At 37.1% G+C, this 23444-nt stretch overlaps 2 protein-coding genes and 1 pseudogene across 3 annotated transcripts in view; 1 reads left to right on the top strand and 2 right to left on the bottom strand.

Moving 5' to 3' along the window:
• Positions 1-23444, top strand: part of CRYBG3 (crystallin beta-gamma domain containing 3) — a 124852-nt gene that overhangs the window by 61042 nt on the left and 40366 nt on the right. For both annotated transcript variants that reach the window (XM_084989099.1, XM_021070691.2), the window contains 8 exons: positions 63-177; positions 1316-1351; positions 3517-3650; positions 6156-6282; positions 14377-14519; positions 14627-14753; positions 15663-15695; positions 21516-21628. In XM_084989099.1, coding sequence (XP_084845225.1) covers positions 63-177; positions 1316-1351; positions 3517-3650; positions 6156-6282; positions 14377-14519; positions 14627-14753; positions 15663-15695; positions 21516-21628 — 828 coding nt within the window. The remainder of the gene's footprint in view (positions 1-62; positions 178-1315; positions 1352-3516; positions 3651-6155; positions 6283-14376; positions 14520-14626; positions 14754-15662; positions 15696-21515; positions 21629-23444) is intronic.
• Positions 22585-22794, bottom strand: LOC110256448 (phosphatidylinositol N-acetylglucosaminyltransferase subunit Y-like). Its single transcript, XM_084989129.1, has one exon. The coding sequence runs from the start codon at positions 22792-22794 to the stop codon at positions 22585-22587; it is 210 nt and encodes a 69-aa protein (XP_084845255.1).
• LOC146397793 (protein preY, mitochondrial pseudogene) lies at positions 22889-23095 on the bottom strand (annotated as a pseudogene).

Here is a 23444-nt window from a genome sequence, read left to right as displayed (position 1 = left end):
TCTTACAGAACCAGATTAAGTATTCCTATTATGCTTTAACCAATCATTCATTTCTTATTTAGTTGGCTTGCCTACCCAGATATTAATTTTAAGGGGCAAGCTACAGTTTTGGAGGAAGACCATGGACTCTTTGAGGTTTCCATAGCAGAAGTGAAATCATTGCATCCACTTCAAATGGTAAGCATTTTAAAAAGAAACTTTTCCCACGTATCCATGAATTTAAGATAGCTTGGATAATTGCTCATGCTTTTCAATCTTGAGAAACGAGTATGTATACTGAATTGGCAAACTATGCATACACTGTTTTTCTCTATGTTATGGAGAATATCTTTGTGAAGATATTTTAATGTTTTCTAGGAAACAAATGTCTCAATTTACTTTGTGCTAAATTTATCACAGTACATATAGTTTCCTTATAAGTAATATTCTTTGAAAATTTTACACTTTTAAAAAGTTCTAAATTTTTTTTGATGCTTATTAGAATATTACTTGTAAATTATGCTCTTCCATTGCAGTAATGAATAAGTTCTGCATTCATGATAAATGGGTAGTTGTGTCAATGGTAGCTTTCTTAAAAATCATAAGTACCTGCATAAATTATTTATTTTGTTACAAACCTTTTCATTTGAGGGGCAAACTATTCAGTGAAATGTTGGCTATGTGATAAACCTTTAAAAAAATAAAAACCAGGAACAAATGAGAAATTTTAAGGACTATACAATGTGGAGAAGCATTAGACACAAGGAAATTATAAATTAGAGCTTTTGTGAGGAGAAGGCTTCCTTTTATGCTCTACACCCTTGTGGTCACAAAGATATTAAGTGTTTTACGAAGTGTTGATGGAACTTGGAAGAGGAAGTCCTTTCTCTCTAATTTAAACAGCCCAAGCAATTGCAGAGAAGAAACTTGTATTAAATGATTTAGCATCTACTCTGCCAAATGAAAAATTTAAATCTGCTAGCAATTCCATTCTTGTTTTTGAGACACTCTGCAGTGGGATTAAACCTTTAATTGGTCACATGTACTTAAGGACTAAATCTCCGTTTCCTTCCTTGTAGTGGTTGTAATCAGGAAAGTATCTTTTCAAGATGTCTTGACCTATCCACATTGCTGTAGAGTAGTCTGACTTGATTTGACTACTATAGAGTTCTGTACTTAAATTTTTAACTTGTAAACTTTTAAGAATACCACAACTTAAAGTTAACTGGTATGTAATCTTCATTAATCAGATGTTTATGCTATATACATCACTTAAGTACTTTTGAATATTTTGAATATGTATATATCTAATATTAAAATTTCTTATCATCCTAAGGGTGGACTGAAAGTGGAAATGCCCATGAACTTAAAGGTACGTCTTGAACAGACCTTGGTAGCCAGCTAAAAAGTTTAAGTATTAACCTTTAACTGTTTGGAACAATTAAAAATGATTACTTGAATGTATGCTGATAATAGGTAGCTAAATGCATGTTGGGATGGTAGGAAGTGACTGCATACAGTGGTTGCTGAGGGCCCAGGCTGGAATGGGGAGTGGGCTTGTATGGAAAGGTGGAGGTCTCTACTGGCAACCCAGTCAGACCCATAAGTACCTCCTAACAGGGTGGAAAGATGGTAGGTTTGGGATTTGTTTGGGGGAGAGGAATTGAGATAATAACTAGATATCCAAGTGGAGGTACATGGCAGGCATTTGGGAATGGTGCCCAGGATGGTGATCCAGGTTGATCAGAGGGAGATGTAGGCAGCTCCTCCCAGGTGGATGTCAGTTTGTGTTAGTATCTGAATGGAACAGTAGAGGCAAGGAAAACTGGGGTGGTGGTAGTGGGATTAAGCACATTTTGGAAAAGGAAAAGAAATGAAGTGTAGAATGACTATATAGGAGAGATAGGAAGAAAACCAATGTCATGGTCAAAGATGCAAATAGGCCTGTGTTTAATTAGGTTATAGCACTTCCAGAGATAGGTAGGGAGACAGTAATTCATCCATCCTCCTCTCCTCTGAAACAAGCCACAACTCCTCTAGGCTTCCCATTTATGAGCTTCCTAATTTGTGGAATTAGCTACCATTCTCTCAATCACAGAGAGGAAGTTTTTAAAAGCTTAGTATCTGAGTGTGTCAAATATACTTTGGCTGTATTTTGAAATCATACATGTGTGAGTTTAAAAAAAAAAAATTTATACCTGAGTTCCACTCAAACAGATACTATTTTGGTCTGGGGTGTGATCACAATTTTTTAAAGCTCCTTAGGTGATTCTAACATGCAGCCAAGGTTTCAAACCAGTGACCTAATAGATGCAGAATTATTTGTGACACTCCCTGAGTGACTCCTGTTTCAGTCTCCTTGTCTGCTGAATCAGAACTTTAGGTGGGTCTTTCTTAGACATGTGCAGTCTGACAGGTTGCAGAAGTGTATGAATGGAACGGCAGTCATAGTCACAGTTTTCAAGTTTTTAGGTGTTGGCTGATGACTTACTCATCAAAGGATTATTGCTTTTTACTTCATCTGAATGTGTTCAACATATGTATCATGTATTAAACCCAAATAATACTTCATCACTTCCAATACAGTATGCTATGAACATTTAATATATAGAAAACAGCAGGAGAAGTACGACATATTTTTTTCAGTCTGTGTGATATTCTCAGGTTTTTTTTTTTTTTTTTCCTAAAGAAGCTCTAACTTACTGGTTCAATGTATCTAAGTATGGGCTCTTTTTCACCAATTGTTCACAAATTATGTCATTAGCCATAAATAGGGAAGGTGATAAGAGTGTGAATACATTAATGCTATTATCAGTTACCACTTCTCTGGAAGTACTAAGGGCAGCTTGTGGAAGTAAAGAGCATCAGAATGGTAGAAGAGAAGTACTAACCCAGTTTTGAAAGAAATGAAATGTTAGAGATCTCTTTCCTACTACCTTCCCTCCTCCCCTATTTGAATTACATATCCAATAAAAGTACCAATTTTTTTTAGTGATTTCTAACTTTTGGGAAGTTGTGTATTTTAATTCAGGAATTTGCATACCTCTTTCTTTTCAGTGAATAGTAATGACCACAGAAACAGTGTTTTCTCATAGACGTGTTTTCTCAACTCAGTAGGTAATTTATCATTTTACCCTGGAACCTCAAGAGAGCTTTTTATTTTGTATAAAGGAAATTCAGTACATATAAGGCAGGTCTATATCAAATTCTAAACAGAGAGATAAAAATAGGAAGATAATTCAAACAAACAGTTACAGGACCCTTTATGAGATGGTCTTAGGATTTGGGTATCTAGAACAATGTAATCGTACCTGAGTATATTGAGACAAGAGAAGCATTAAGATAGTTTACCTTTATGATGATAAAGACTCATATTCCTTGTGAATGTCAGTATGCTATATTTTAAATGTGTAATAATGAAGAAAATGGACAGTGGTCCTCAAATCATATTGTGGCCTTTAGTGTCACTTTTGTAAAAATATATTTATCTATTCTACAATATGAGTATGCTAAGTAATTTCCTTTCCTATTTTTTAGGTAATTATTTATGAAAAACCTCATTTCCACGGACAGGCCAAAGAGTTTAGTGAACATATAGATTCTGTCCCTAATTTTTTAAAAAATGACGTGGACTTTCATGGAATTGGATCAATCCGTGTCATCGGTGGAGTGTGAGTGTTCTATTTTCAGTGTATGATTCAATTGTCTATTTTTGAAGATCAGTACAAAAAAAATGCGCTAAGCAGAACAAAAATAATTTATGTTAATATAAAAAAAGTACTAGTTACTGACAGCTTTCTGTGATCTCTTGTTATTAAGAGATTTTTGAGATAGATTAAATGAAGAAAACAGTTTCTAAAACACTTAGTGTTTCTAAACACAATATAGAAGATAAGAATTGTAAAATTATTTTTTTACAGATTACACACATGTATGAGAGCCCCAATTTTGATCCTCTTTTCTGTCCTAGTTGCCTTTCTGTGCTGAGGATGCTGGCAGTGAGTCCTCCCTGGGTGTGTTTCCGAAGTCAAGGATTCTTGACATTGGTTATCTCATGGCCCTGCTCTGTTTTTAAGAAAGCTCCCTAAGAACCTCTAGGTACAAACTTGAGTGTAACCATCATTGCTACTATCCCAAACTCAATCAGCAGTTACTGGGGCAAGCACCCCAGAAAAATCTGTGACTGGACTGTGGTGTGCCTTTGAAATTTGTATCCCAGCAGGTAAAGCCACAGAGAAGAAGCTTTCCTCATTGCTTATTTGCCATTGTCCACCCAGTGCTAGAATCCCTTCAGACACTTTCCATTAGTCTCTCTGTTGATATGTTAGATCATTTGGAATATTGGTTCATTTTAATTTAAACAAAGATATCTCTTGTTATTTGCGGTAACATCATATAACTTGTTCATGCTATTCTAGTCAAAGATGCTACTCAGATATTTATTCATAGTAGTTAAATAACTTATCTAAGATCACTCAGGGTCTATATTTAAAGACTTAGCCTTTGCAATGTCTGAAAGCAAGTCAAACAATGGCCACACTAGCCAAAATGGAAATATAAGAGACTATGCAGTACATGTCCATAATTGACCTGACATATCAATAATCATTTAATTCCTTATCCCTGAATTTAAAAAATGTGTTAGAGGTTTGAGAAGCACTTCTATTTTGGATGAACACATTTTTACTGTGTTGGATTTAGTTGCAATGTTTTCTCATCTGTGGACAGACATACTTCATGTTAATCCTGCTATAAAATATTTTTGCCTTTTCTTTCAAGTCTATATCATTTTATCATTAGCTGGATTGTGATTTGCATTGTTATTTTCTAAGTGTATTTGCAGTGATTCTGTAAAAATCTCAATTATTATGGCATGTAAAACAGTTTACACACTTTCATTTTTTATATGACAGTTGCAGAAGAGAAATGTGATGTCCCCATTTAACGATGAACAGCTGGCCTCATTGTTGTTCTACTTTTTTTTTACTGCTTCACTATTTCATTATTTTTCACTTTTAAGTGTTAAACTTTATCTGTAGGTAATAGGATCTCTTCTTCATCTCTCTCCTTTCTTGAGGAACCTAGGGAAAGTGCAGTGGCAGTGCCAGATTTTTAACCCACTGTACCAGGCGGGGGAATGAACCTGCATCCCAGCGCTCCAGAGATGCTGCTGATCCCGTTACATCACAGCGGGAACTCCTAGAATATTTTTTATATCCTCCCAAAATAATAGTAGTCAGTCCTACCTGGCTTCATTTTGTCCAGCTCCAGAATTCAGAAGTCTCCAACTCAGGAGCCCAGAATAGTCATTCATGGCATCTGCCCCATTGGAGGGGGTCCACTCTTATTACCCTGTATCAACTGAAGGCAGATTTAAGCAGATCAATGTGTGTTTTGAATCATCTTTGCCCACATTGTGTTAACTGCTGTGGATTGCCCCACGTAAAGCTAAGTTCCCTGGAGGACTGATGTCTAATGGTGTTTACCAGTGTTCCATACTGACAGTTACAGATTAGAAGTCGTGAAACCTGCATCCTTGGAAAGACTACCACAGCGCTTCCTGTTTCCATTATCACCATGATAAAATGGTGGAAGCAACATTTCCTACCCATAAATATTTACTGAAGTCTTTGTATGTATTTAGGCCACCAGAGCTAATACCAGACCTGTCGCATTTCTCAGTTCCCCATTTCAGATCCAAAGCTGGTTATAGGATCCTTTGATTTAAACTCTAAATAAATGTTTAATATAGTAATCATTCTGTGAGTCCAGTGGGCTTAATCAGAAAAAATAAAACTGATTGTCTTTGAATCTCAGCATGGATTTTACAGTATTTCTCATTGGCTGTTTGTGCTTTCCATTATTTTTTACTTGGCAAGCTATTCCGTAGCCACGTTGAGCTATGGTATCGGGTCACACTACAAACATTTAATGAACGTTGCTCTGTTGTAATTCTACAACACTTAACCTTTTGCTGGGAAAAGCCTGCAAACTATAAAAATTATTGATCTATGAAGCATACACCATTTGTTTGTCTTTGTAAATGGTAGCAAAATAAATGTGTTGCTTTTTAAAATATGATGATGTGCAATGAGGTGCTTTATCATGATTTTCTGTCTTACTTTCTTGACTGCAGTTTTATTAATGACTCAATTGGATGTCCTCTGTATTTCTAGGTGGGTTGCCTATGAGAAAGAACATTTTAAAGGCCAGCAATTCTTGCTTGAAGAAGGAGATTTTGAAGACAGTAATGCCTGTGGAGCATTAAGTGGTTCCATCTTGTCTTTCCGGTACTTACAAGCTGTGAGTTAATTTTCTGTTTGTTTTAGCTTTCCATGAAAACTAGACATGACCTCTTGTAGAACATAAGGTTATGAAATGTTTCTAATAACTAAGAGCATTAAAATGAATGACTCATGTGACTTGCCTGCCTTTCTTAGCTGCCACAGTTATTATAGAATACTTAGGTTTACTTTTCGTCCATTGATTCCACAATCATTTTTGAGCACTTGCTTTGTTAGATGTATTGAGTTAGGTACTGGAGATGTAGTGGCCAGAGACTCAGTCCCTACTTTTGGAGAGCAGGCAGTCTGGGAGGGAAGATAGCACCTATATAAATGTTTGATATTGTTGGATTATGATTGGATTAAGCATAAAATACTCACGGTACCTAGAGAAAGGTTAAGTACTTCCACTTGGAAATCGAGAGGAAAAGGGGACAGCAGAGCTGAAATTTCAAGTGTAAGAGTTGGCCAAGTGGGGAAATTTGAGGACCGGGTGAAGAGGAAAGATAGGTGTTTTAGCAAGAGATTAACACATAAAAGGGCAAGGATGTGCCAGGGGTTCTCACTTGGGGCAGCTGTACCCAGGAAGCATTTGGCAGTGTCTGCAGACATTTTGGATTGTTATGACTTTGTGGGGGAAGGGGTGCTACTGACATTTTAGCAGGTAGAGGACAGGGACACTGCTAAATCCCTACAATAAATAGGACAGCCCCCCACAACAAAGAATTATCAGCCTGCAACATTAATAGTGCTGAAGTTGAAAAACCTTCATGTAAATGAACCTGCTATGTTTTGAAAATGCAGTTAAGTCAGGATATTAGGCAGAACTTTGGGAAGATGAATCATGAGCCAGATAATGAAGGGCCTTATATAGCATGTATATATAGTACATGGTATATATATTATATATGGTATATGTAAGTACATTTTTTCTTGACCATAAGCCACTGATGGATTTTAGGCCTAGTGAGTGTGATAAGATTAGCTGTTTAGAAAGCTCTTTTGGGTGAGTATATCAAGAAATGGCATGAGGTGAAGGATGTGAGCCTGCAGGAAGCCTGTGTGAAAGAGGTCTAGAACATTACAGGACTGGAAGCTGATAAAGACACAAGGAAGAGGAGGTAGATGTTAGAGAGTTCTGAGGATATCAGCCTTAGCAAATGTTGCTCAGTTTTCTGACCAGCTGTGGAGACTTTTTCATTGTGTTCAGAGGGGCACATTTTCTCATAATCTGGAGTGATCACTGCAGTATCATTTCAAAATAATCTGTACCCATATAAACTCTAAACTATTTGGCATGGCCTCCAGAGTCCTCTTTGAAGGAATTGATAATAAAGTGAAGGGTCCTAGTGGGCTTTGGATGACCACAGGGGCTGTGTGTGCTCTGGCCTTTTAGGTTTCTGACTGGGTCACTAGCAGCACTTCTGCCACCCCTCACCTGGTCAGACAGGAGGAACCAGGATAGGAGAGAAGAAGTGCAAGGGGATGAAGCATTCTTCATTCTAGGAAGAAGGAGGACCACCAGAACCAGTCCTGGGACCACTAAACACCAGTTTTGAAAGACAATACAAGCTTGCCTCTACCCTGATTCTTATCTGTGTCCCTATTTTCTGTTCCCCAAACTATAAAACCACCTCCTAATCCCTTTCAAGGAGGGCACAGTCTTTAAGGCATTAGACTGCTGTGGCCCCCTTTGCCTGGCAGAGCAATGAAGCTCTCTTTTTCTCCTTTGCCCAAAGGGAGGTGGGTGGAAGAAGCACAGGGAACAAGGGAGCATTTTTTTTCTTCATGTATGATCCTTATTAGTAAGAAAGTGAGTTGGAAACCAGTTCTACCTTAAAGAAATGTACAGTCCACTGAAGACTGGGCACTGAGTTTGCTTGAGCAGAGGATAGATTTTAGAGGCATTTGGTCCACAATTCTGGTGTACAGGCGCCATGGGTTTTCTCTACATAGCCACTCCTTCCTTGACAATGAAAAGGCAAACAAGACAAAACAAGATAAAGCCTTCATCTTTTTGTCTTTTAGGTCATTGTGACCATATTCATTGAGGAAGCTCTGAGTCATGATTCAAACTGTCTTATACCTAGTATTGAATAATTTAAAAAATTGTCCCTCCTTATTTAAAGGAGAGAGTTGAATGGAAGTGTTGCTCCTTGAAATGTTCAGCAGTAAATGTGATGGTATCTTCCAAAGATGATTGTGACTAAAACAAGCAAAACAAAAGCCAAAACCCCAGATCACTACTTGAAATCCAGCAATAATAGAAACTGTGAAAAGAAAAAAAATGTAGTAACTATATAGCTAATAAATAATTAGGAGATACTTGATATAGACAGTCTATGATAAAATGCATTGTAAAAACTGGCAGAAATTGGCATGTTAGTTACTGCTGCACACTAAAGTTTTGGGTATTTAGAAAAATGGCACATAGTTTTTATATAAATAAGTAAAAATTTCCTTCATAGAAAACTTATTAGATTTTTTAAAAATTAGAAGATTAGTTTAACTTGTAAAGATGTTATTATTAAAATCTTCATTATAATCTATCATTTTCGGGTACTTATTAATGCTTTGGTGGTACTTGCGCCTAATCTTCACACAACTGATGAGATAGAGACTTAAGATGCCCATCTTAGATATTCAGAAAATGAGGATCTAAGAGGTTAGGTACTATGCCTAAATATAGAGCTGTGACTTGAGGGCAAGTCTGTCTTACTCTAGAGCCCATGTCATATTAACCATTTTCCTTTGGTATAGAATGATTAGACTAAAACACCTCAACAGTGGGAAATTGGAATCTCAGTCAACTAAAGACTTAGTAGCATTGCATCTGTAGCTATAAATATATGGCCACTTTGTTGACTAATCCACATATATAATGAATAGTTATTTATATAATTTTTAGACTATGATTTTATGTTCACTAAAATGTTCTCAGATGAAATATTTTATACTCTTCAGATATAGCATATAAGTGAGAAGTCCTCTTTTTATAAAACTGCTTTATTGAGGTATGACCGTCATGCATAAAACTGTACATATTTAATGTATACAACTGACAAGTTTGGGAATAAGTATATACCTGTGAAACCATCACCACTATTAAGACCATAAACATTCATCTCTTCCCAGAGTGTCCTCATGCCCTCTTTATTATTATTATTATTCTGTGATAAGATACAACGTAAGATCTACCCTCTTTGAAAATTTTAAGTGTATGATACAATATTAGTAGACATAGGGTTTCAAGCTCTTGAAGTTGTCACAGACTATGTAAGTGAACAGAAAGTGTTGTTCCTCACATAGATTCTCAGAGGTCCCTAACCTAGGAAAACATGAGGCACTGCATATAAGATCAAAGTTTAAATAATACAAAATAAGAGGACAGATGGGAAAGTTGTGTAACACTGTGCAGACTTCTCTTGTCCTGGCTCTGGTGTGTGGAACACTCTGGATATACTAAGGTCAGATCCTGGATGGGTTCCTTAGGGATAACGTGATCCGTGTCACGGACTGCTTTGGAGAGGACAAGCAGAAATGTGTTTCTAATTCTGAATGAGTCAGGGAAATATATTGACTTGGAGTTGATTATTTTGTAAAAAGAAAAGGACCAGAAGGAATACAGCAGTATTTGGACTCCAGGGATTAAAGAAGGAATTTTTATTCCTTGGCTTCCTTGATAAAAACCTCTTGGTATGCTTCTTTTTCCTCAGTTTCATACTAGCTTAGCATTTGGATTTGCTTTTGTTAGGATTTTCAGACCTGGGGCTTCTTTTCAGATCTCTGAAACCAGGTGGTATGCAGCAGACACCATTGTGTCTCCTAAATTAATGGACACACCAGCTCTCTGCTGGCGTCTCAGGTTACTTGGCTTCCCAGGGGCTTGTAGCACAAGAGCTTCATGGCCTGATGAACTGAGGCACTTTATGGAATTTAAAAATAATCAAATAACTGATCCCTAAGCCTTATTTTTGGTCCTGAAGCTCATTGGTTCTCTGTAACAGAGGGGGGTATTGTACCTGAGACCCTATCAGATGCACCAATTTGATTCAATGAATCAGATTTTTCATTGGATTTAAGTGCTTTAAAAACATGAAATGGGGTACAGATTTGAGGTTGTCCATCAGCATTAACTCTAGAACAACAAAAATGCACTTAAAATCTGTGTGACTTTCAAAGTTACTTAATTGCGCCTATAGTGGGGATGAGAGTAACCTAGTAACCTCATAGGGTTTATCCTGGATGAGACTCTGAGTGCCTACTGCAATCACCTCCTGAACAAGGCAGTTAGAAATTTGGGTTTTTTTTTTTTTTTTTTCATATTTTGTACATGTGACCCTTGGAGATTTAGCCCCAGGTGATTGGATTTGGCTCAGAGTTCGAGCTCTGTCCATCATATAGATGGCAGCTAGTCAGCTAGATCAGATATTATATATGTGGTAGGCTTGAAAAATGCAGAGAGTTTCAAAACCAGGAGACTGCGTCAGAAAGATACTTAGAAAAAGATGGAAGGCAGAAGCTCTAAGGGAAGAAAAGCCATGAATAAATAACAGCAGAAGATGGAAAGAGAGAATGATGTCACTGAAGTGTCCCCTGTAGCCCGTGGCCATGTCTCTGGGAATGGTAGAGTAGGAAGGACACAGACTCAAGCCAGGTGAGTGAATTTATCTGTGACCATAAGCCGCCAGCACTTGTGCTTGGCATGGGGCCTGTAACAGTGGGTCCCTCATTCTCTGCACAGCTCTGGGCTGCATCTTCACCAAAAGGCATGGCCTTCCAGCTCAGCTTCCTCACTGCTGCCACTCTCCCACAACCCACACAGTAGAATTCATGCAAGCCATTGCTCAAGTAAGGTATATCACACTGTACCACCATTGATTTCTCAATGAAAGGGCACAGTGACAGCACATGTGCACATATCTGTCTTTACCTTTTTCCATTGTTGTCTGATTTTACTCCAGCCTGACACAGTGACCCATGATATATGTCAACTTATCCCCATTTCCCCACGCTTACAACTCTGCCAGGGAGTAGGAAACAGTTGTGGAAGCTGAGGAAGTAAAAGCAGAGGTGAGTGTTCCAGAGTCACAGAGCAGGGGAGGGGAGGTCCATGTGTGAGAGCTGCTGGAGACCTGCCCATTGTGGTTGGGCCTGACTTGGCGGCCGTTGATACCAGTTCCTTACCAGGGTCCAGACAGGGCCCCTTTGGCTGTCATCACCACATTGGATCCTCACAGCTGCCTCAAGCTAGTTACTTACTTTGAGGTTGCAAGAAACAGAGGCGTGTTTGTGTTCCTCGAGTAATGGAAGCTTATGTTAATATAACCAGATTTGTTGATGTGGTGCCCAGGCTTGTCCTGGAGACTTGAATGCAAATCTTCTATAGACTGTTAAGCCTTGGTATAATATATTTATACATTCCGTATTTACATCTGGAAAATGGCAGATCTATATATCTACATTGAGATAGATATATGTTTGAATGGGCATATATATGTGTATATGTGTGTGTATACACATATATGTATATGCACATATATATGTAAAATCAGGGTTCAAGGGAGCTCAAAAGTTATAACAAGTGCAAGTTTTTTGAAAATAAAAAGTTCTTTGGTTAAAGGAGGTGGGAGTAATGAAGACTGCATCCACCCAGCGCATGTTTTTTTTTTTAAGAATCAGGTGAAAGTAATAAAGGTGACAGGTGTTCTTAGGTTCTAAAGCTTTACTCTCAAGGAGGAATTGAAAACACAAACATGGGTTAGAGATTATAACAAATAGTTCAAGTAAAAAGCCTTTATCTTTTATTTTAAAGTCTCAAATGAAATTTGACCCAGCTATGTCAGCAGTTTTTAAGTCCTTTAAAGTTGACAAGTAAGTAGTAAGTGCAAAAGATTTTTTTTAATGTATTTTCTTTCTCTCCTTGTAGATGGTTTGTTTTTATTGGAAACTGTTCTGCTTGTTCATGTAAAATGAATGTTTATCCTAGAAATCTTAGATTACATTTATAATAATGTTCATTATGAGAAATTTGATAGTGTTGGAGTTGTATAGAAGCTGATGACTTTTCAGTAGGTCTAAGAGTTAATTTACAAACAATAAAGTAGTAAGGTGAGAGGAAAAAGTTGTGTTGGTTTTTTTTTTTTTTGCTGTATCCTATATTTTCAAATTAAAAATATACTTAACTGTAAAGTTTTGGAAAAAATATAGGATAAAATTGGCCAACTTCTGTAGACCCAAAGATAACCACTCTGGGTATTTTTTATTCTAATCTTTTTAGGAAAAGTTGGAGATTTTTTTTTTTTTTTGGAGAGCTTGTAATCTTAGCAAGTTTATAAGTTTGAGTTTTTGTCCTGTTCTTTCATCTTTACATATATATCTGACAGTGATTAAGAATTTAGAGCAGACAGATGGACAGATTTTGGACTAAATTCAGTCTCTGCCTCTCAGTAACTGTTTTGTGTGAGGCAAATCCCTCAATTTCATTAGCCGTAAAGTAGGAATGGTAGTTATGTAATTACATGTGCTGGCTCTTGTGGAAATAATGTGCGTTAAAGCTCCTGACCAATAGTAAGTTAGGATATATTTTGAACCACTAGCTTGTTATGAACTCTTCTTATTTGTTTTTATTCCATCAAGCAGTGGCTGCATAAAGGTTTATATTTATAAATCCTTTGGACATTTACACTGTTTCCAACTTTTCACTGTGGTAAATAATTCATCTTTGCATGTAAATTGCTCATCATTTAGTTTTAGGAAACTTTCCTTAAGATATAGGGGAGTTCCCGTTGTGGCTCAGCAGGTTAAGAACCATCCAACATAGTGTCCCTGAAGATGTGGGTTCAATCCCTGGCCTCACACAGTGGGTTAAGGATCCAGCGTTGCTGTGAGCTGTGATATAGGTTGCAGACGTGGCTCGGATCTGGTGTTGCTGTGGCTCTGGTGTAGGCTAGAAGCTGCAGCTCTGATTCGATCCCTAAAATGGGAACCTCCATGTGCTGCAGGTATTGCCATAAAAAGAAAAATGAAAAAAAAAAAAAAAAAAGGAATTTCAGACTCAAAGTGTATTAACAACTTGTCTTTTAAATATATTTCTAAATTTTTTTTTCTTTTTTTTTTTGTCTTTTTGCCTTTTCTAGGGCAGCTCCCACAGCATATGGAGGTTCCCAGGGTAGGGGTCTAATCGGAGTTGTGGCTCTGGCCTACACCAGAGCTACAGCAACTTGGGATCCAAGCTGCGTCTGCAACCTACACCACAGCTCAGGGCAAAACTGGATCCTTAACCCACTGAGCAAGGCCAGGGATCGAACCCGAAACCTCATGGTTCCTAGTTGGATTCGTTAACCACTGCGCCACAACGGGAACTCCTAAATTATTTTCTAAAATAGCTATAAAATTTGTATTTCTACCAGCAATGGTTCCCTGATAAAACTGGTTTTTAAGACCTTTCTTAACTTAAAAAGTGAATCCGTATCTGTTTCAATTTGAATTTCTTTATTTTTACTAGTGAAATTAGGCATTTGTTTATTTGTTCTTAATGTTGATCTTTGTCGTGAATTATCTGTCTTGTGAATCAGTCTTTTGCTGATTATCAAGTTGGGTCAGAGATTTTTTGTGTTAATTCTATTTTAAATATGTTGTCTGGCTTTATGAAGAGGTCCTTTCATTTTAATTTTTAATAAACAATTTTTTGTCAAGAAAATTTTATTTTTCCTGTTACATTTAAGTTCATAAAATCCTCTGCAGTACATTATAAATTTGCTTTTTGTTTCATGTGGCCTTTTGTTCTTTGGGCGTAAGTGAAACTTTGATTTCCTTACAATTAGTCTTATATGTATATGTAATAATGTGTAAGTCCCAAAAATTTACTATTGACTAATTTCAAATTTTATAAAAATGTTATGTTTTCCTGATTAAAGTAAATTCAGACTTCTTTTTTCTTTAAACTGTTTAGGAGTAACGACTATTAAAATTGTTTTCAGTGCCATTAAAATTCTTCCTTGAGTTACTTATGTGAAAATTATCCCACAAGTACATGAAAATTTCTAAGATATAGCAACCCAGGAAGCAAAATGCATATGTTTTCTTAAAGTTTTCCTCTTCCTCTTTTTAGAATTTCATAGAATCTTCTATCACATTGTTTGAATCTGATCTTGAAAGTGGGAAATTTATTAACATTACAAATCAGGAAATTTCTGACTTAGAAGAAATTGGCTTTGGCAGTGAAACAAGATCTATTCATGTTAAAAGTGGCGTGTAAGTCCTCTCCTATTCTGAGAACCTTGAGAGATTCTTTGGTGTTTAAAATTATTGGTTGCTTGATTCTATGTCACCCCTGTTCTTTTTCCTTTTTTCTCTGCTAGGTGGGTTGCCTACCAGCAGAAGTTCTTCTGTGGAGAACAATACATTTTAGAGAAAGGGAAATACAAATGCTTTTTTGACTGGGGAGGATCAAATAATATAATCATGTCAATACGACCTGTCCAACTGGTGAGTTAAATGTGAACTAACCAATGCCAGTGGCATGTTAATGGCATCCAATTGAACATTTGAAACAGGCTTCTTAAAAGTGGAACTATTGGATTATATTGTATGTATCTATAAAGATGAATTAGCACTTGAATTTCTGTAGACTCCAGAAGGGAGCTAGTAGATGGTATTAGCACCTTGATGATTAGGGACTCTGTAATTTTATCAGCTCATTCAGTAGCATTTATTTAGTGCCTTATATGTCAGACATGACTAATCACTGGATAACAAAGAGGAATAAGACTTCACTGATTGGTCTTAGTCTCTTACCGTAGGCACAACATATGCGCAATTAATTATAGTGTGACTAGTGAAAATATGAGGCATGTAGGCAGTGCGGGGGGAGCAGGGGAAGGGGGCAGGGAGAAAACCAAGGGACTTGGGGGCTCATGCTATTCCTCAAGAAGAGGATGCATCGAGTGATGTCTTAGGGGATGAAAGCACTTTTGCCAGGAGGGCAGTGGGGCAGAAAAGGCAGTCCACGAAGAGGGAATTATCTCCTCATGTGCTAAGTTATGAAGTTTTGAAAGAGTATGGCTAATGTTGATAATTACAAACACTGCAGAATAATAAGGGGGCCCATGAGGTAGTGATGATGGGAGAGAGAATGAAAGGAAGTTCAGACTGTCTTTCTAATGGACCTTGGGGCATGCTTTTGTTCTAGCTATAATATTACTCAATATGAATTAGTAATAAACATTAAAATTAAAATAATTTAGGAGGTTATGTAAGGTCCTAACCAGTTCAAAGAATACAGTCAATTGGTCAGACCATATATAGCTTTCATTTTTCAAAGGATATTTTCAGCATGTTCAAAAAGGCAACTAAGTTTATCTAATTATAATTTTTAAATGTTTCAATATGTTTCAGGAACCACTTGGGATAAATGAACCTCCGCATTTGGTATGTTTTAAAATTTTAACTTGTACTTGTTAAATTGTTAACTAAAAGCATTTATGCTTTTTCTCTCAACTCTGTCTCTTTCCCTCAGATTACTTTTATGTGTCTGCATGGCAGGGCAGTTTATATTGCTTTAGTAACCTACGCATGAGCACAAGGGCCCATCTCTCTTCCTGGTCGTACTGGCCTGCATTTGTCACTTCCTTTTGTTCTCTCCTAATAGAGCTTTAGCTCTGACCACTCTGGGCTCATTTTGAATCTCTGCCACCTTTCTTTCCTCTCGCCCATTTATTCTTTAGTGTCACATTCTTACTTATCACAGTATATTATGCTAATATAATATACTGGAGTAATTATTATGTACATGTGTTTCTAATACGTAAATCACATAGTTCTTAAAAGCGCTGATTAAATTGCCTTCCTACTTCTTTATTTCTAGGGTGTTAATGGTCTGAAGGATTGGATGATGCTCTGGAGCCCAATGTTTGTTTATTACCCATTAAGGGCTAGAAACTGTGCTTTTTAATGCTTCTAATAACTCTGAGGGTCAGGATTGATTGCATTTATTAATGAGAAAACCAAGATTTAGAATTTAGGTAAACATTTCACACAGCTAGAAAGAGCAAAAGAGGCATTTTTTAGTATGTCAGATTTTGCATCAAAGAAGGACATTTCATGAGAGGTACAACCACAGAACCATAGACAAAAGATGGACGGAGAGACAGTGCTTCCTCTATCTCATTTTAAATAATAAATTCAGCAAAATTTCTTCAGAAAATTAAATACAGTTATTGATTTTACATCTTTGGCATTTGCTCATTCTACCTAATCCTGAATCTTTTTCTCTGTGTGTGTACGTTTTCAAGTTTATGTCAGTGTTCATACATTTCAGAAAAGTTTGGTTTAACCGTGTTTCTGTTCACAAGGCTTTCAGGTTTTATTATTTTCTGATTAGTTCAGTCCTGTTGGGAACATTTCCTCTGTGAATATAACTCAGTTGCTGTTCTGAAGACATTTCCTGTCAGATCTTTATTTTGAATCTTAGAAAACTCCAACAGTGGACTTTCAAAGCACTTTTTTTCACATGAATCAACATAACACAAGTTGATAAAGAGGTGAACAGGGATAATTCCAAACTGCGCATTTTCTGAGTTTTAAATGCAGATAGAAAGTCACATTCTTTTTAGCTCTGTTTCTCCCCCCTTCTATATCCCTTTTCTTTTTTATGAACTTCCTTGTTTGGAGCAGATTGCTCAGAGGATTTTCTTTATAGTATTTCCAGTCCAACTTGAAGAGAAAGGAAGCAGGGGAAAACGCCCAGTGAAATCAGCCCTGCTTCATTTTTCTGCATATGGTTCAGCCATTGCCTTGTGAAATAAAGTCTCTGACAAGTGTATGATAGCTGCAAATTTGGTAACATGCAGACAAAGCCTCCTTAGTTTACCCAGTATCGAAGCTCTTATTTCCATTGGACCAAATTTTCAAAAGGTTGTGCTTGTTTTCACTTATCCAAAGAAAAACAAATGGATCTTGGCTGACAATTTGGTTCAATTCAGTAACTAGAAAGTATTTTCTCCTTCACAAGTAGTTGTGATAGTCAGGTTGACAATTCAGATGCTGTCTTCAGATGAGTAGTTATTTTTCCTGTCTGAGGAATAAGGAGGAAGTTAAATCTCAAGTTCACATCAGAAGGGAATTCTTTCACGCTGCTTAATTTCCCATCAAGCACCCTAAGATGGGAAAAGCCGGAAAATATATGTGTGTAGAGATGAGTATGCTAGTAAAAATACTATTGCTGATGTGTCAGCATAATAGGATGATAGATGTCTCCTTTGGAACATAGATCACCACCTTTTATTGAGAACATTGTTTTTTTCCTATGGCTGAAGATTAGTCACCAAGTCTAATTGCCAACTCAAAATATTTGATACAAAGGCAAAATCATTATAGAGTTCTTCATAGTTAGCAGATGGCATTTTATTTTTTTTCCCCCAAACAAACCAAAAAAACAAACGAAATTTGGATTACATTCAGAGTGTCCTCATCTCTCTCCCTCTGTCAGTAAGTCCTCAGGATCAGAAATCTCACTATATTAAGTCTTATAAAAGTGAGTTTTGTTTCTAGAGAGACTGTAGTCAGGCAGCCATTCTTGAGAGATTCTAACCCATCCCCACCTTTGACCCAACCAAAGACTTTACTTTCCCAGAGTGTTTTTCAAGTCTATTTGCTAACGTAATTAGAAGTTTGGATTTCTTTAACTGTCGAGCTCTATTCCATTTATACATGATTGTTTCTGAGAAAAAGCAACTGAATATTTTCTTGTCTTGACTAATTTGGCCAAAGTGATTTTTAGAGTCATTACAGGGTCTTTAACAGTGGTGGTTGTCAATAATATGTGGGGGGATAATAAAACAACAGTTTTAGTCAAATATTAGTAGGATTCAAGAACAGTAGAGGAAAACATTTTTTTGTGGTACTATGACCAGATCATTTTTACAGAATACAGAGGCCAGAAATACTCAGAAAGTAGTACATCTCTTAGGAAAGAAAGCCTTCAATGAGTAAGCAGGGAAGTAAAATTACTATAAAGTGCATAATTGATGTGCATATTAAATAGAATATATTCAATTCATTCTGGAATATTCTGTTGAATTATAGAATATATTAATGTGCAGTTATAGAATATATAGTTGATATGTGTATTTTGAAGTACATCGCAGTACAATATGAGACAATGTGATGTAATGGAAGAGTGGAAACAAGACCGTTCTTTGTTTAACACAAGTATGTTTGTTTGAGGGAAATCCAAAGGGCTGCAGACATCTTGTTTAGACAGTACCAGAATCTTGTTTGAGAAATTATTTTAACATTGGAATAAATAAAATTACATTAAAATTCTGATATTGTGGAATAAATTAGATGAATACACTAAGCTCTTGGTCACTAAGTTCTTGAGTTTTTAGTTTGTCATATAAAAGAACTATTATATTTATTCACATATAGCATAAATTAAAAGTATATAGTAAAAGATTTCTACAAAATTTTCATGATAATGTAGTGATAATATCTGCTTCAAAGGGTAATTCTAAAGAAAACATAGTATATATATGTGTAATATATGTTTCTGAAGTGAAATGGCACCTTGGAAACCAGTGATACTACCTTTTTTTTTTTTTTTTTTTTTTTTGCTTTGCTTCCATAAGGTTCCATTTGGGGCTGGTAGTAACTGATCCACACTCACATGGCATGGAGGGAAGAGTATGGTTTGAAATAAACTTATTTCTTGTGCATTGCCTGTTCAGCTGTGTTCCAGGCAACCTATCCAAGTTGTTTTGTACATTTATTCTCTGTTAATCTAGAAAGGAAATCACAATAGTGGGTCATCAAACTAGCTTTTCACAAGGCTTATTTTCAACAAGACACTGTCACTTAACTTCACTAAGTGTAGATTATTTATTAATAATTAGCACAGAGTTAGTTTCTCTATGGTCCGTCCTCAGAACATTATTTTGAGAATTGTTTTTTTTTTTTTTCCAGAGCTATTTGTAAGGCAGTCAAAATGAAGTGTTCCTTTTCTGGTGTTGAACAAATCTTGGGTGAACCATATTACCCTATCCCATTTTGAGGGTAAAAATAAACTCAGATCAGTATTATGTCCATTTTTTAGTTTGGGTAAAGAATACTTTAACCTATCAAATCAAAGCATACTTCATGGAAGAGTGAGAGAGAGAGAGAATTTTATTTTTTTTAAACGAGAATTGCAACTTTTTTATTTTTATTTATTTATTTATTGCTTTTTAGGGCTGCACCCGTGGTATATGGAGGTTCCCAGGCTAGGGGTCGAATTGGAGCTACAGCTGCTGGCCTACATCACAGCCACAGCAACGCGGGATCTGAGCCTCATCTGCAACCTATACCATAGCTCACGGCAATGCCAGATCCTTAACCCACTGAGCAAGGCCAGGGATAGAACCCACAACCTCATGGTTCTTAGATTTGTTTCTGCTGCGCCACCATAGGAACTCTGAGAATTTTAATTAATGCTTCTGGGTATGAAAACTAAGACTAAAAAGTAGAGGTGGCTGTTACATATACCATCTGAAATATGCTTAATTTGCATTGCCACTTGTCCAGGATTTGACATTTTAATGGCTTCATGGTAAAATATTGAAGTATAAATCTTAAGCTCCGCAGTATGAATATAATTAATTCAACAAACTGGGAATACATGTAATGAACAAAGTAGCCCATTCACTGTTCCCATGTGGCTTTTTTGATTCTTATTTGTGAATAAAGATAATATTTGCCTGCAGGAGAAATTACTCCACATTTTTGGGAATTGAAAGTGATTTACTTTTTAGCCTTATGTTTTATAAACCTTATAAGTTAAGAAACATAGTCTGAAAAACCACTGAGTGAAATGTATACTCTTGCCAGGGACTTCAGGGCAATTTGCTTGGACATGTAGAATTGTTCTTATACAGGGAACTGTTCCAGAGGTCTGTTTTGGACTTCCTTTTTCTTGCTATCCCCTGTATCCACCATGATAGGAACTTGATCGGTCACCCCTCCTTCAGGCAGGGAGTCCCTTGATGTTTTAATGCTCAAAATACAGCTGCATTTCACAATAGGAAATCATATTGTGCAAGCCCCGGTTGGTCAGAGGGAGTTGGTTCTCTCAGCTTTCTGGTTTGGGTTGCTCTTTGATATGAGACCAAGCAGGGGCAGAGCAGAATGAGATAGCCAAGGAGCAATTCCTCAGAACCTAGAGACCATCAGTCTCTAAGAGGACCCTTGGGAAGATGAAGGAAGCCAACTTCAACTTTTCAAAGAAGGCTTGTTCTTGATGACAGCCCAGGCGGGAGGCGGGTAGCACTGCAGATGGTTATTACGATGCATTTGCGTTCATAGCTGCAATGCAGGCCTGTCTCTGCCGGGTGGATCTGTGGGCCATGTTATTTCAAGGCTCCAGTGTATTATGAAATATTTATAGGGCTCATTAATTTTTTCTTTCCTATTAGAGATCCAGGGCCACTAGCATTGCAGATTGTTCTATCTCTGGCCTAAAGGGAATTACAGTTGAGATTTCATGAATTTTCCTTGGCAGGGCTAAAGTAGAAATGTAGTTATATAAAGCTCTAAGCTGTGCATTTAAGGAATGATCAGTAACTGAAACGTGTAAGCTGAAATACATGGCACAGACATCTTTTCTTTCTTCACTGTAAATCTTCCACTAATCCCATCATTATTATCTTCTCCACCATCTGCTCCTATGGTCTCACAGGCACTCTCCTGCTCATTTATGGGCATGGCACTTGTGCTTTCTCCCTCTCCCTTTTATTAACTGTGGATCAGGAAGGCTTGGGGGAAGAAAAGGCATACCAATCCTAACCGCCTTTGTTGTTTAGCACTAAATTGCTTCTTATTGCACACATGTAGTCTCATCCCAGGGGATAATCATTGTTTGATACAATGGGAAAGGACCACATTTTTTTTTTTTTTTTTAGAAGAGGAAGGATTCTGATTTTACTCTTTTCAGGTAGAATTGTTTTCTGGGTCTCCATGCTCAGAATCTGATGCAAGAGATGGGTGAAAATGATAATTAAATTGTGACATTTCTGAAAAACATGTAAGGAAAAAAAAAAGAAGTTTAAGGAAGATGCCATTCATCCTTAACATAGATTCGTTGTTAATAAATAAACCATGAGTCTAGCGTTTTGCTGAATTTTTATAAGTACATGATACTAAAGGTTTTCATTTGCTCTTGTGATGATGTCAAACAACTTATTTTCTGTTGTAATTGTTGTGTTGTTGCTCTTGTAGCTCAAAGCATTCAGTAAACCAGGGTTCCAAGGTGAATGTATAGATTTCACAAAAGAAATTTCGGATTTGCCTTCATCATTCACACCATGTTCTTTTAAAGTTCTTCGGGGTTGGTAAGTGTGCTTATTGAGTGTTTTCCACTGTTTAGTAACTAAATTTCCTTTAAATTTACAGAGATTTGACTTTCTTTTTGCACATACAGTGAAATAAAAAATTTTAATCATTAGTCAACTGCTAAATAATAGCCTATGTGAATGTTGCCCAGCTTGTCTTACGAGCCGTTGTGCACAGCAGAGGAGCAATGCTGATTAGCCAACTTTGGGAGCATTTTGGTGTTTGTTTTTCTCCCTGTTAGCTGAGATTATTTCCTAAATATTCTGAATGTTTATATTGTGTGTTTATAGTATAATAGAATGGTATAAAAAAAGGTAGCATTTTTGTCCTGATAAGACATACTACTCCTAAATTTTTAAAAAACCTGTTTGTTTAAAGTGTTTGTTGTCCCCATTTCACAGATGAGGATCCCTAACTCAAAGAGTTTGCCAAGGTCACACACCAAATGTCAAACCCAGGATTGCTTTGGCCATTTTTTTAATGTGAAATTTACATTTTATTATAGTTTTATGTCACACTAGTCCAACCGCACTTCTCTTCAACTGCTCCCCATAGCTCTTTTGTAGTTATTTCAGTCATTCTTAACATGTGGCTTTACCAAAGACTTTGAATCTAAAAAAAACATACATTTCAAATTAGTAATTTTTAATTAGGAATGGGATAAGAAAAAGCCATCAGATGATGGCTGGGGCTGTTAATTTCAAACGAGATACTTTGTTGAAATGTTTCTTCTGATATACCAGGTATAAATCAGAACCTTGGAAAAACAGGGGCGGAACCAAAATACAATAAAGAAGCCTCTGCAACTTAAATGTCACATAGTCCTAAACCTCTGACAAATGCTAAGCATCTTTCCTACAAATTCAGTGGGTTTCTAGTATTTCCATGTAGCCGAGCTTTCAGAGATGGACACTCAAGCATATCATTAGTGAATACCATCATGCCTCTGGTTGCATTAATTACGCAGAAAGAGTTTAATACTCATCCAAGTGCAAAGGTGGAAGAACACATAAACGGGTATGGTAATCGGCAGGAGCAGACTGTAAAAGCACAGGCTGACTGTGCTATTGCAGCTCTGTGAGAAGCTTTCTTCCACAGAGCCTGAGTATAACAGTCCTCCCAAAGAGACCAATGGAGCAGAAACAGTGTAGGAAGAGACAAACATTCTTCTCACCCACTTATTACCTGCCACTCTGACTTCTCAAAAGGTAGATGGTGTTTAGAAAATTTAGTTGTATGTTGTTGTATTTCTGTGTGATCTAATGCTGCTCCATTTCTTCTTGCTTCTTATTTTGATGTGTCATCCTAGCTGCCTATGGTATCATATTAGGAATCCCGTCAATAATTGGATAGGCTATTCCCAACTCTTCATTGATTAATTCTTCTGTCGATGCTTCATATCTGAGCGGCTTCTTGGGGAGCGGGCACACCAAGAACTCCAGCGGCGCTGGGTAGAAGGCACAGGGTTATTTCCCTTCCCTCTTGTTCTCTTCTGGGGAGGGCCCCTCCCTCTTGTTCTCAGTTGAGGAGGGTCCCTCCCTCTTGTTCTCATCTGGAAGGGCCACAACCCCGAGGAGTGCAAGCACCTCCCGGCAACGGGCACCCAAGGAAGGTGCTGTCCCTTGCAGCGCCAAGGCAAGCTGGCCACAAGCTCCAGGCATCTGCACCCCCTGGGCCTCTCTGGCTGCTCCAGCTGATTCCAGGGCTTCTGGCCCAGTCAGCCAGGCCCCAACCCCTGGTCTGGTTTTGTTTTCTAATTCTGTGTTCTTGCAACTACAGCAACATACTGGACCTTGTCTCACATGTATATAAGAT

This window comes from Sus scrofa, chromosome 13 (genome assembly GCF_054392235.1).
Source record: "Sus scrofa isolate SSC_HxYL_T2T_F1_AM1 chromosome 13, Sscrofa_HxYL_maternal_Yorkshire_Landrace_v2.0, whole genome shotgun sequence".
NCBI classification, from domain to species: Eukaryota; Metazoa; Chordata; class Mammalia; order Artiodactyla; family Suidae; genus Sus; species Sus scrofa.
This window is presented reverse-complemented; position numbering and strand designations above follow the sequence as displayed.